The sequence below is a fragment of the Procambarus clarkii genome, chromosome 22 (assembly GCF_040958095.1).
Source record: "Procambarus clarkii isolate CNS0578487 chromosome 22, FALCON_Pclarkii_2.0, whole genome shotgun sequence".
Taxonomy (NCBI): Eukaryota; Metazoa; Arthropoda; class Malacostraca; order Decapoda; family Cambaridae; genus Procambarus; species Procambarus clarkii.
In genome coordinates, this window is record NC_091171.1 from 17,299,485 (window position 1) to 17,313,330 (window position 13,846).

General features: G+C 48.2%; 1 protein-coding gene across 1 annotated transcript in view; it reads right to left on the bottom strand.

Moving 5' to 3' along the window:
• Nucleotides 1-13,638, bottom strand: part of LOC138367427 (serine-rich adhesin for platelets-like) — a 70,508-nt gene extending 56,870 nt beyond the window's left edge. The window contains exons 1-3 of the mRNA XM_069329079.1: nt 13,382-13,638; nt 1,652-1,877; nt 1,235-1,377 (exon numbers count right to left, since the gene is read on the bottom strand). Coding sequence (XP_069185180.1) covers nt 1,235-1,377; nt 1,652-1,877; nt 13,382-13,638 — 626 coding nt within the window. The remainder of the gene's footprint in view (nt 1-1,234; nt 1,378-1,651; nt 1,878-13,381) is intronic.
• Between the last annotated feature and the right edge of the window lie 208 nt (nt 13,639-13,846).

Below are 13,846 nucleotides of genomic sequence, written 5' to 3' on the forward strand. Positions count from 1 at the left end.
CCTGGTGGTGCCCTGTTGTCCTCGTGGTGCCCCGTTGTTCCGATGCTGCCCCATTGTCCTGGTGGTGCCCTGTTGTCCTCTTGGTGCCCCGTTGTTCCGATGCTGCCCCATTGTCCTGGTGGTGCCCTGTTGTCCTCGTGGTGCCCCGTTGTTCCGATGCTGCCCCATTGCCCTGGTGGTGCCCTGTTGTCCTCGTGGTGCCCTGTTGTCCTCTTGGTGCCCCGTTGTTCCGATGCTGCCCCATTGTCCTAGTGGTGCCCTGTTGTCCTCGTGGTGCCCTGTTGTCCTCGTGGTGCCCTGTTGTCCTCGTGGTGCCCCGTTGTTCCGATGCTGCCCCATTGTCCTGGTGGTGCCCTGTTGTCCTCGTGGTGCCCCGTTGTTCCGATGCTGCCCCATTGTCCTGGTGGTGTCCTGTTGTCCTCGTGGTGCCCCGTTGTTCCGATGCTGCCCCATTGCCCTGGTGGTGCCCTGTTGTCCTCGTGGTGCCCCGTTGTTCCGATGCTGCCCCATTGTCCTGGTGGTGCCCTGTTGTCCTCGTGGTGCCCCGTTGTTCCGATGCTGCCCCATTGTCCTGGTGGTGCCCTGTTGTCCTCGTGGTGCCCTGTTGTCCTCGTGGTGCCCCGTTGTTCCAATGCTGCCCCATTGTCCTGGTGGAGATCCATTTTCCTGATGCTACCCGTTGTCCTGGTGGTGCTTCGTTGTCCTGAAGCTGCCCCATTGTCCCGGTTGTGCTCCAGGACAATGAGCATCTCATGGAAGGAAAATGACATGTAAAGCATCTGGGAATACTGATGCCAGACGACCTGGTGTTTAGCGTGCCTAACAAAGCTCAGCCAGGGAAAATTGTACATTTGGACAGCTTTGAGACGTCCCAATAATTTAGGTGCTTTATCGCATCTCTGCGTTCCATTTATGTTCCCTATACTCCCTCTATTTCAGCAATCTCTCCTGCTCTGAAGGGGAAAGTGAGTACTTGGCAGTACTCAAGACGGGACAGTACAAGTGATTTGTATAGTACACCCATTGTGATGGGATCCCTGGATTTAAAAGTTCTCGTAATCCATCCTATATTTTTTTTCTGGCTGACGCAATATTTGCTTGGTTATGCTCCCTAAACGTTAGGTCGTCAGACATAATTATTCCAAAATCCTTAACATGCTGCTTTCCTAATAAGGGCAGATTTGATTGTGTTTTGTACCCTGTAATATGTTTCAAATCCTCATTTTTACCGTACCTGAGTATCTGGAATTTATCACTGTTAAACATCATGTTTTTTTCTGCTGCACAGTCGAAAACTTTATTAATATCTGCTTGTAGTTTTTCAATGTCTTCAGCAGAGGTAATTTTCATGCTAATTTCATGCTGATTCGGTGTCATCTGCAAAGGATGGTATGAAGCTGTGACTTGTATTTTTGTCTATATCTGATATGAGTATGAGGTAAAGCAGTGGTGCAAGGACAGTACCCTGAGGCACAGAGCTTTTAACTGCGCTTGGACTCGGTTTTATATGGTTGACTGTTCTCTTTGTTCTGTTCGACAGAAAATTGAGTATCCAGCGTCCTTCTTTACCAGCTAATCCCAATGACCTCATTTTGTGTGCTATCAATCCATGGTCACATATGTCGAATGCCTTTGCGAAGTCCATGTATACCACATCTGCATTCTGTTTTCCTACTAATGCCTCAGTGATTTCGTCGTGGTGGTCAACTTCGTGTGAGAGGCATGAACTTCCTGCTCTAAATCCATGTTGGCCTGGGTGGTGAAGGTCATTGGTCTCCATGAATCTGGTGACCTGACCCCTGATCACTCTTACAAATATCTCTATTAAGTGGGACGTTAGTGCAACGTGGAAAATAGTAGAGGCGCTGGTCCCAAACCTGCACACAGAAATAACACAACATGAGACCAGGAGGCATGGCAGGATGTGCAGAATACGCCCGTTGAAAAGCAGAGGTGCAACAGGTACTGTGAGAGAGAACTCTGTCAACATCAGAGGCCCAAGACTGTTCAACACGCTTCCACTACACACAAGGGACATAACTGGCCGACCCCTCACAGTGTTCAAGAGAGAACTGGATAAACACCTCTAAAGGATACCTGATCAACCAGCCTGTGACTCATACGTCAGTATGACGTATGAGACCAACAGCCTGGTTGACCAGTTAAACAACGAGGAGGCCTAGTCGAGGATCGGGCCGCGGGGACGCTAACCCCCGAAACCATCTCAAGGTAACCTTAAGGTAGGTCTATAATTCTGTCAATGTTTTGCTCCCTCCCTAGTGTAGAGGGGCTATGTCTGCTGATTGAAGTGCATCTGGTATCTCCCCCGTGTCCAAGCTCTTCCTCCACACTATACTGAATGTCTGTGCTACTGGCACTTTGCATTTCTTTATAAATATTGAATTCCATGAGTCTGGTCCCGGGGCTGAATGCATGGACATGTTGTCATACATGACCCTGATTATGTCTTTTCTCTTTCAAAATCTGCCACGCTCGTGTTGATATCAGTTATATTTACAGGGGATTGGATATCACGCATAAAGAAGTTGCCCAGATCTACCACTTTCATGTTGTTTATTGGAGGGCTATACATGTCATCATTCTGTTTTTTTAGGATTTCACTGATTTCTTAGTTATCCTCAGTGTATGAATCTTCACTCGTACGAATAGGTCCAATACTGACAGTGTTTTTTTTGTTTTTGGTTTTAACCCAATAATTTGGGTTTTTCTTTATTTCTTCAAATGCTTTCAATTCTAGTCGCCATTTTTTCAATCTGATATGAATGCTTCAGTCTCAGCTCGATTTCTTCAATCACATTGTTTAAATTATTCCTTCTTTGTATGGAAAGTCGTATCTGCTTCAGCATTTCCGTTATTTTATTTCTTCTTTTGTAGTGTCGTCTGCGTTCTCTGTCTACGTTGGACCTATTTCTGGCTTTCCTCAAAGTAGCGAGTTTCAGACAGACTTCATATGCCTCAGAAGACTGTTTTTTCTATTCCTTGTGTAGGATTTTTATTACTTAGAACATTTTCCCATTGAATGTCTTTAAGTACCTTGTTTATTTTCTCCCAGTCTATCCTTTTATTATTAAAATTTAATTAATTGAATAGCCCCTCTCGCTTGATCATTGTTTTAGGTCTATTCTGAGTATTGATGGTAGTTTTTCAGCATATTTTCTGTAAGTAGTTTGCACTTCATTGAGTTAGTGATCTGAGTATGTGGTATCTGAGATCGTAATGTCCCTGATTATGTCTTCATTGTTTGTGAAGACCAGATCTAGAATAATTTTGTTCCTAGTTGGCTCTGTTATCTGCTGGTTGAGTGAACATTTGTCACAGAATCTAAGTAGTTCTCTAATCTGTGGTTGGTTTTGTCCCGATAGATTTCCTGGTATAATATTATTGTTTGCTATTCTCCATCTTAGACTAGGCAGGCTGAAGTCACATAAGAAAATAATATCAGGTATTGGGTTTGCCAAATTTGCCAAAAGTTGTCAAGTTTGCCAAAGGTAAGACGCCTTAAAGTCATGTTTGACCAATCAGTTGGCAGACGGGTGTTGTCTTGCCAGAAATTACTTTGGTAATTAGTTTACCTATAGTAACCAAGGTATTGATGAATTAGTTGTTTTCTTGGATTTCAGTTGCCTAAAATCTTAAAACCACGGCAAGATATTAAGTTGAATTACATAACTTTGAAGTAATTTTTTCTCAGACCCGAAATATTCGATTTTTGATGATCTTAAACACGTGGATAAAGTCTCCTCTGGTTTCTTCCCCTTTCTGGACAGAATAAATATATCTTTTCTAAATTGGTTTCATCTCGCTAAATTTTCTTCTTAAATGTGTCGATATAGTACGCCAAATATGGTGAGACACTGTACACAACATTCTGGGACACACACGAACGAACGGTGCAGAATGAACAGGATTTTATCATGTCAAAACTCTTAAACTTTTACAATTGAACATAATAATGCCAATTTTGTTATCAGTACCGGGATACACTGCCCGCTTGGACTGGTGGGTACAGCCATGGCCTTGTTTCTTGCAGAGTCAGCGTTCGATCCCCGATGGTCCAATTGGCCTTGGTCCTTCGGTTTCGCTTTCTTTCAAAGTGTTTCATAGCAATACGGGCATAGTATTTTATCCTCACAATTATCTTACTGCCACACACAAGTTAGCAGTAAGACGAATTTTTTATCTTACCACCATGTTAACGCAGTTTACCACTCCGTGCAAAATTCACACATTTTGCCCAACCAGATACGTACGAACCGAAGCAACCCACCTAACCTATGGAAGCCGATTCACCTTTGGTCTCTACTGTTCTTGAGTGTCGCCTGAGAACACTCATGATGAACAACGGAACCCGATATTGATGTCATTTAGATAGTTCGTCGTCGAATGAGTTGGGTTATAAACTAGTTAGCGTAATTAAGGACTGTAGAGCAACTTTTCTACAGTCTTCAAAGGTGCTACAGCGTGGTAGCTCTTCGGCTACCACACTTCACTTCCCCCGCTCGCTCTGTGGTTGCCTGGTCCTCCCAGCCACCACAGGTATGGTTGACTGGTCCCCCAGCCACCACAGGTATGGTTGCCTGGTCCCCCAGCCACCACAAGTATGGTTGCCTGGTCCCCCAGCCACCACAGGTATGGTTGACTGGTCCCCCAGCCACCACAGGTATGGTTGACTGGTCCCCCAGCCACCACAGGTATGGTTGACTGGTCCCCCTGCCACCACAGGTATGGTTGACTGGTCCCCCAGCCACCACAGGTATGGTTGACTGGTCCCCCAGCCACCACAGGTATGGTTGTCTGGTCCCCCAGCCACCACAGGTATGCTTGCCTGGTCCCCCAGCCACCACAGGTATGGTTGACTGGTCCCCCAGCCACCACAGGTATGGTTGACTGGTCCCCCAGCCACCACAAGTATGGTTGCCTGGTCCCCCAGCCACCACAGGTATGGTTGACTGGTCCCCCAGCCACCACAGGTATGGTTGACTGGTCCCCCAGCCACCACAGGTATGGTCGTCTGTCCCCCCCCAGCCACCACAGGTATGGTTGACTGGTTCCCCAGCCACCACAAGTATGGTTGCCTGGTCCCCCAGCCACCACAGGTATGGTTGACTGGTCCCCCAGCCACCACAGGTATGGTTGACTGGTCCCCCAGCCACCACAGGTATGGTCGTCTGCCCCCCCCCCCCAGCCACCACAGGTATGGTTGACTGGTTCCCCCCCCCAGCCACCACCAAGTACATCATATGGTTGTTAAACGAGGGTATTGACATTCAACTGTCAGTCAACCTAAATTGTTATGATCGACATGACTTGTCGAGTCGATAATTGGCGATGCCGCGATACCTGGTACACGTGGCCGGTCCTCGGGGGAGTAGAACAATTCTTGAAACGCCCTCCAGGTATGTTCCAGGTATCCATGTTGCCCGCTGCCTTCCTTCCTGCACTGCCTCTTGTGCTATCACCACCCCCCCCCCCCCTCGTGGTTCCTGAGATTACTGCTTCATTATCGATATATTGCTCCCTCTAGTGTGCCTCTAGTGTGCCTTTAGTGTGCCTCTAGTGTGCCTTTAGTGTGTGTCTAGCATGCCTCTAGCGTGCCTCTAGTGGTCTCGTTTCATGAGATAACAGGAGGTACAAGAGCCAGGCGGCTTGTTATCTGCTTGCCATATCTATCACGATATTGTCTACTGCAGCGGACGTATGGCGTGGGGGGGGGGGGGGGGGGGGTGGCGTGGGTGTTGGCCGAGAGGTCCATAATTGACGTACGTGTGTGTGTGTGTACTCACCTAGTTGTACTCGCCTAGTTGTGTTTGCGGGGGTTGAGCTCTGGCTCTTTGGTCCCGCCTCTCAACCGTCAATCAACAGGTGTACAGGTTCCTGAGCCTATTGGGCTCTATCATATCTACACTTGAAACTGTGTATGGAGTCAGCCTCCACCACATCACTGCCTAATGCATTCCATTTGTCAACCACTCTGACACTAAAAAAGTTATTTCTAATATCTCTGTGGCTCATTTGGGCACTCAGTTTCCACCTGTGTCCCCTTGTACGTGTTCCCCTTGTTGTAAATAGACTGTCTTTATCAACCCTGTCGAATCCCTTGAGAATCTTGAATGTGGTGATCATGTCCCCCCTAACTCTTCTGTCTTCCAACGAAGTGAGGTTTAATTCCCGTAGTCTCTCCTCGTAGCTCATACCTCTCAGCTCGGGGTACTAGTCTGGTGGCTAACCTTTGAACCTTTTCCAGTTTTGTCTTATGTCTGACTAGATATGGACTCCATGCTGGAGCCGCATACTCCAGGATTGGTCTGACATATGTGGTATATAATGTTCTGAAAGATTCCTTACACAAGTTTCTAAAGGCCGTTCTTATGTTAGCCAGCCTGGCATATGCTGCTGATGTTATCCTCTTGATATGAGCTACAGGGGATAGGTCTGGCGTGATATCAACCCCCAAGTCTTTCTCTCTGACTCTTGAAGTATTTCATCTCCCAAATGATACCTTGTATCTGGTCTCCTGCTTCCTACCCCTATCTTCATTACATTACATTTGCTTGGGTTAAACTCTAATAGCCATTTGTTCGACCATTCCTGCAGCTTGCCCAGGTCTTCTTGAAGCCTCAAGCTGTCCTCCTTGCTGTGTACTCACCTAATTGTACTCACCTAATTGTGCTTGCGGGGGTTGAGCTCTGGCTCTTTGGTCCCGCCTCTCAACCGTCAATCAACTGGTGTACAGATTCCTGAGCCTATTGGGCTCTATCATATCTACATTTGAAACTGTGTATGGAGTCAGCCTCCACCACATCACTTCCTAATGCATTCCATTTACTAACTACTCTGACACTGAAAAAGTTCTTTCTAACGTCTCTGTGGCTCATTTGGGCACTCAGCTTCCACCTGTGTCCCCTTGTTCGCGTCCCACCAGTGTTGAATAGTTCATCCTTGTTTACCCGGTCGATTCCCCTGAGGATTTTGTAGGTTGTGATCATGTCCCCCCTTACTCTTCTGTCTTCCAGTGTCGTGAGGTGCATTTCCCGCAGCCTTTCCTCATAACTCATGCCTCTTAGTTCTGGGACTAGTCTAGTAGCATACCTTTGGACTTTTTCCAGCTTCGTCTTGTGCTTGACAAGGTACGGGCTCCATGCTGGGGCCGCATACTCCAGGATTGGTCTTACATATGTGGTGTACAAGATTCTGAATGATTCCTTACACAGGTTCCTGAACGCCGTTCTGATGTTAGCCAGCCTCGCATATGCCGCAGACGTTATTCTCTTTATGTGGGCTTCAGGAGACAGGTTTGGTGTGATATCAACTCCTAGATCTTTCTCTCTGTCTGTTTCATTAAGTACTTCATCTCCTATTCTGTATCCTGTGCCTGGCCTCCTGTTTCCACTGCCTAGTTTCATTACTTTGCATTTACTCGGGTTGAACTTCAACAGCCATTTGTTGGACCATTCACTCAGTCTATCCAGGTCATCTTGTAGCCTCCTACTATCATCCTCTGTTTCAATCCTCCTCATAATTTTTGCATCGTCGGCAAACATTGAGAGGAACGAATCTATACCCTCTGGGAGATCATTTACATATACCAGAAACAGTATAGGTCCAAGGACTGACCCCTGCGGGACTCCACTTGTGACGTCTCGCCAATCTGAGGCCTCACCCCTCACACAGACTCGTTGTCTCCTGTTGCTTAGGTATTCCTCTATCCACCGGAGTACCTTCCCTCTCACTCCAGCCTGCATCTCCAACTTTCGCACTAGCCTCTTGTGTGGTACTGTATCAAAGGCTTTCTGACAATCCAAAAATATGCAGTCTGCCCACCCTTCTCTTTCTTGCCTTATTTTTGTTGCCTGGTCGTAGAATTCAAGTAACCCTGTGAGGCAGGACCTGCCATCCCTGAACCCATGTTGATGCTGTGTTACAAAGTTCCTTCGCTCCAGATGCTCCACTAGTTTTTTTCGCACAATCTTCTCCATCAGCTTGCATGGTATGCAGGTTAGGGACACTGGCCTGTAGTTCAGTGCCTCCTGTCTATCCCCTTTCTTGTATATCGGGACTACGTTAGCTGCTTTCCAAATATCTGGCAGTTCCCCTGTTGCCAGTGATTTGTTATACACTATGGAGAGTGGTAGGCTCAGTTCTCTTGCTCCTTCCTTTAGAACCCAAGGGGAGATTCCATCTGGGCCTATAGCCTTCGTCACGTCCAACTCTAGTAAACACTTCCTTACTTCCCCACTGGTAATCTCAAACTCTTCCAGTGGTTCCTGGTTAGCTATTCCCTCACTTACCTCTGGAATTTCTCCTTGTTCTAAGGTGAAGACCTCCTGGAATTTCTTATTCAATTCCTCACACACTTCCTTGTCATTTGTAGTGAATCCTTCCGCCCCTATCCTTAATCTCATAACCTGTTCCTTTACTGTTGTTTTTCTCCTAATGTGGCTATGCAACAATTTAGGCTGAGTCTTTGCCTTGCTTGCGATGTCATTTTCGTATTGTCTTTCTGCCTCTCTTCTCATCCTGACATATTCATTCCTGGCATTCTGGTATCTTTCTCTGCTCTCCAGTGTCCTGTTATTCCTATAGTTTCTCCATGCCCTTTTACTTTGCTGCTTAGCTAGCCTACATCTTTGATTAAACCATGGGTTTCTCATCTTCATTTCTCTGTTTTCCTTTTGGACTGGGACAAACTGTGACTGGGACTGGGACTGTGTGTGTGTGTGTGTGTATGTGTATGTGTGTGTGTGTGTGTGTGTGTGTGTGTGTGTGTGTGTGTGAGCGCCTGCAGGAACTGAACCTTACGACACTAGAGAAAAGAAGGGAGAGAGGAGATATGATAGGGACACATAAAATACTCAGGGGAATTGACAAAGTGGAACTAGATGAAATGTTCACACGTAATAATAACAGAACGAGGGGACATGGGTGGAAACTGGAAATTCCGATGAGTCACAGAGATGTTAGGAAGTTTTCTTTTAGCGTGAGAGTAGTGGAAAAATGGAATGCACTTGGGGAACAGGTTGTGGAAGCAAATACTATTCATACTTTTAAAACTAGGTATGATAGGGAAATGGGACAGGAGTCATTGCTGTAAACAACCGATAGCTGGAAAGGCGGGATCCAAGAGTCAATACTCGATCCTGCAAGCACAAATAGGTGAGTACAAATAGGTGAGTACACACACACGTACGTACATATGCCCCAGCCTACCTACCCCACATGCCCCAGCATGGAGCCCGTACCTTATCAAGCACAAGGCGAAGCTTGAAAAAGTTCAGAGATATGCCACTAAGCTAGTTCCTAAGCTAGAACTAAGAGGCATGAGTTACGAAGAAAGGCTGCGAGAAATGCACCTCACGACACTGGAAAACATAAGAGTAAAGGGAGACATGATCACTACCTGCAAAATTCTCAGAGGAATTGACAGAGTAGATAAGATAAAGTGTTTAACACTGATGGTACGCGAACAAGGGGACACAGGTGAAAACCGAGTACCCACATGAGCCAAAGGGACGTTAGAAGGCACTTTTTCAGTGTCAGAGTAGCTAACGGATGGAATGCATTAGGCAGTGATGCGGTGGAGGCTGACTCCATACACAGTTTCAAATGTAGATATTATAAAGCCCAGTAGGCTCAGGAATCTGTACACCTGTTGATTGGCGGTTGAGAGGCGGGACCAAAGAGCCAGAGCTCAACCTCCGCAAGCACAATTAGGTGAGTACACACACATCCCCAGGAAGTAGTCCGTAGCAGCTGTCTAACTCCCAAGTGCCTATTTACTGCTAGGTAACAGGGGGCATCAGGGTGAAAGAAACATTTTGCCCATTTGTCTCCGCCTCCACCGGGGATCGATCCCGGAACCTCAGGATAACGAATCCGAAGCGCTGTCCACCCAGCTGTCAGGCGCCCTAGGGTGAAAGAAACTCTGTCCATTTGTCTCTGCCTAGTCCGGGATTCGAGCCCGGTCCACAGGATTACGAGTCCCGCGCGCTGTCCACTCAGCTACCAGACCCACCCACCCCCAGCTACAAGTGTGTACTCACCTAATTGTACTCGCTTAATTGTGTGTGCGGGGGTTGAGCTTTGGCTCTTTGGTCCCGCCTCTCAACTGTCAAGCAACTGGTGTACAGATTCCTGAGCCTACTGGGCTCTATCATATCTACACACACACTACACACACACAGTGTGTGTAGTGTGTGTGTGTGTGTGTGCGTGCGTGTGTGTGTGTGTGTGTGCGTGTGTGTGTGTGTGTTGAGTGATGTTTGGGAAGGTTTTGCTGTTTGTTTCGTTGGTGTGTGTGGGGTGGGTTGAGGGAGGGGGGGGGGGGGGAGGGGGGGGGGTTGGGAGAGGATAGTGTGGGTAGTGGCGTGGTCAGGGAGGCTGTGGCGTGTTGTGTGGGACGGGGTGATACAATTAGCATGTGGGGATGGAATGGGGGCGGAGTTTGATGTGGGAGATTGGGTAGGGAAGGGTGTAGTGATAGGGTGGGGGAGTGGGGTGTGTGTGGGGGGAGGGTTAGTGACAGTCTTGGTCATATGGTTGGGGGGGGGGTAAGTTCTTATATATTTAAAAAAAAATTACAAATATATTTTAAACAATTAAAAAAAAATTGTATTAAAAAAATTAAAAAACAAAATTGTAAAGATGGAGAGATACAGACAAAGGAAAAGTTTAGACATGGGAAATTTAGCAGGAGTTATTATAGTGGGTTGTCCGCCTTACCTGATAAAATGTGTGTCGGGTAGCTACCTTACCTACTTTGTCGTTACCCTACGTTGAATCCGGGGGTCAAGCCCCCATGACATATGAACCACAGCCTGGTTGATCAGATATCCTTTGGAGGTGTTTATCGAGTTGTCTCTTGAACACTGCGAGGGATCGATCAGTTATATCCCTTATGTGTTGTGGAAGCGTGTTGAACAGTCCCGGGCCTCTGATGTTGATAGTTCTCTCTTGAACACTGTGAGGGGTCGGCCAGTTATGCCCCTTGTGTATAGTGGAAGCGTGTTGAACAGTCTCAGGCCTCTGATGTTGATAGAGTTCTCTCTCAGAGTACCTGTTGCACCTCTGCTTTTCAACGGGGATATTCTGCACATTCTATTGGGGAAAAATAAATATAGACCTTGCAAACATTCACTGGAAGACATTCTTAAGCGACAAAACTCCCACACGGGGAATAGCCCAACTGACAGCTGAAGCATACAAGGTCTGCTTGAAGCACGTGCCTGTGAGGAGGGCCAGAAAGAGGACCACTCTAGAATGAGAACGCAGACGACTATACAGGAAAAGGAAAAAATCGCGGACATGCTTAAACAGACAAGATTATCACAAGAAAGGAAAATAAATCTAAATAGGGAGATGGAAGAAATAGAGCAGACGCTGAAGCGATCATACCAACCCGAGGAATTAGAAAGTGAACGAAAAGCTATACAAGAGAGAAAGAAAAATCCAAAATTGTTTTAAACATATGCGAAATCAAAAGCAAAAATTTCCTCTAATATTGGAAGTTATTTACAACTGAAGGTTCGTACACAGAGGATGACAAAGAAATTAGAGAATTCCTTCCTTAGTTCCTTCCTTCGTTCCTTCCTTCGTTCCTTCGTTCGTTCCTTCCTTCCTTCGTTCCTTCCTTCGTTCCTTCGTTCCTTCCTTCCTTCCTTCCTTCCTTCCTTCCTTCCTTCCTTCCTTCCTTCCTTCCTTCCTTCCTTCCTTCGTTCCTTCCTTCCTTCCTCCCTCCCTCCCTCCCTCCCTCCCTCCCTCCCTCCCTCCCTCCCTCCCTCCCATCCCTCCCTCCCTTCCCTCCCTCCCTCCCTCCCATCCCTCCCTCCCTCCCTCCCTCCCTCCCTTCCTTCCTTCCCTCCCTCCCTCCCTCCCATCCCTCCCTCCCTTCCCTCCCTCCCTCCCTTCCCTCCCTCCCTTCCCTCCCTCCCTTCCCTCCCTCCCTTCCCTCCCTCCCTTCCCTCCCTCCCTTCCCTCCCTCTCTCCCTCTCCTGCCTTCTCTACTCACCACATTTTCACCACAAGTCTAACACCCACTTCCATATACATTTTGTCTTCCCGAAGACACTCGTTCCGTGCTACCATGTTCCCTGGGACGTTCCCCGTCCCGTGCCTGGTCGTGAGGGCCGTAAACTGGAGGAGATGAGGCGCGATAATGAGGAGTGAGGGAGATGAGTGTGTGCTTGGCTCACGGCCCTGGGGTGCCAGAGCCCCTTGATGGCACTCATGACACCCCTGCCCCTCTCTGGTATTGTATCCTAGTCGAGAGGGGCGAGGGTGTGGTGGCGGGAAGAGGGGGGAGATACAGGTGTGTGCTCCTGGTGAGTGTGGGGGGGATACAGGTGTGTGCTCCTGGTGAGTGTGGGGGAGATACAGGTGTGTGCTCCTGGTGAGTGTGGGGGGGAGAGACAGGTGTGTGCTCCTGGTGAGTGTGGGGGAGATACAGGTGTGTGCTCCTGGTGAGTGTGGGGGGGAGAGACAGGTGTGTGCTCCTGGTGAGTGGGGGGGAGATACAGGTGTGTGCTCCTGGTGAGTGTGGGGGGGAGAGACAGGTGTGTGCTCCTGGTGAGTGTGGGGGGGGGGAGAGGTGTGTGCTCCTGGTGAGTGGGTGGGAGGGGGGTAGACAGGTGTGTGCTCCTGGTGTGTGTGGGGGGGAGATACAGGTGTGTGCTCCTGGTGTGTGTGGGGGGGAGATACAGGTGTGTGCTTCTGGTGAGTGTGGGGGAGATACAGGTGTGTGCTCTTGGTGAGTGTGGGGGAGGGAGACAGGTGTGTGCTCCTGGTGAGTGTGGGGGGAGATACAGGTGTGTGCTCCTGGTGAGTGTGTGGGGGGAGATACAGGTGTGTGCTCCTGGTGAGTGTGTGGGGGGAGATACAGGTGTGTGCTCCTGGTGAGTGTGGGGGAGGGAGACAGGTGTGTGCTCCTGGTGAGTGTGGGGGGAGATACAGGTGTGTGCTCCTGGTGAGTGTGGGGGAGGGAGACAGGTGTGTGCTCCTGGTGAGTGTGGGGGAGATACAGGTGTGTGCTCCTGGTGAGTGTGGGGGGGGAGACAGGTGTGTGCTCCTAGTGAGTGTGTGGGGGAGATACAGGTGTGTGCTCCTGGTGAGTGTGGGGGAGGGAGACAGGTGTGTGTGCTCCTGGTGAGCGTGGGGGGGGAGGTAGACAGGTGTGTGCTCCTAGTGAGTGTTAGGGGGGAGGTAGACAGGTGTGTGCTCCTGGTGTGTGGCCGGAAGAGTTGAATAAACTGGTTCAACAGAACTGGGAACAACGAAGCAGAAGATCTTCCAGAACCAAGAGACGATTGCTTCCTCAAGCAACACATCAAGGAACCAACGCGTTACTGTACCTTCCTCGTTAACGTACCCTGTGTTTCGTTTACCGTACCCTGTGTTTCGTTTACCGTACCCTGTGTTTCGTTTACCGTACCCTGTGTTTCGTTTACCGTACCCTGTGTTTCGTTTACCGTACCCTGTGTTTCGTTTAACGTCCTCGTTTCCACCATATCTAAGTACTTGGAACTCGTCACCGTTAAACATCATGTTATTATCAGTTGCCCAAGCGAAAACTTTATTAATATCTGCCTGTAGTCTTTCAGTGTCTTCTACAGAGAAAATTGTCATGCTTATTTTTTATCATCTGCAAAAGATGACACGAAGCTGTGACTAGTATTGTTGTCTATATCAGAGATAAGAATGAGAAATAGCAGCGGTGCAAGGACTGTGCCCTGGGGTACAGAGCTTTTCACTGCACTTGGGCATGATCCTATTTAATTGACGTCACACTGCATTCTATTTGACAAAGTTGAAAATCCAGCACCCCATTTTACCC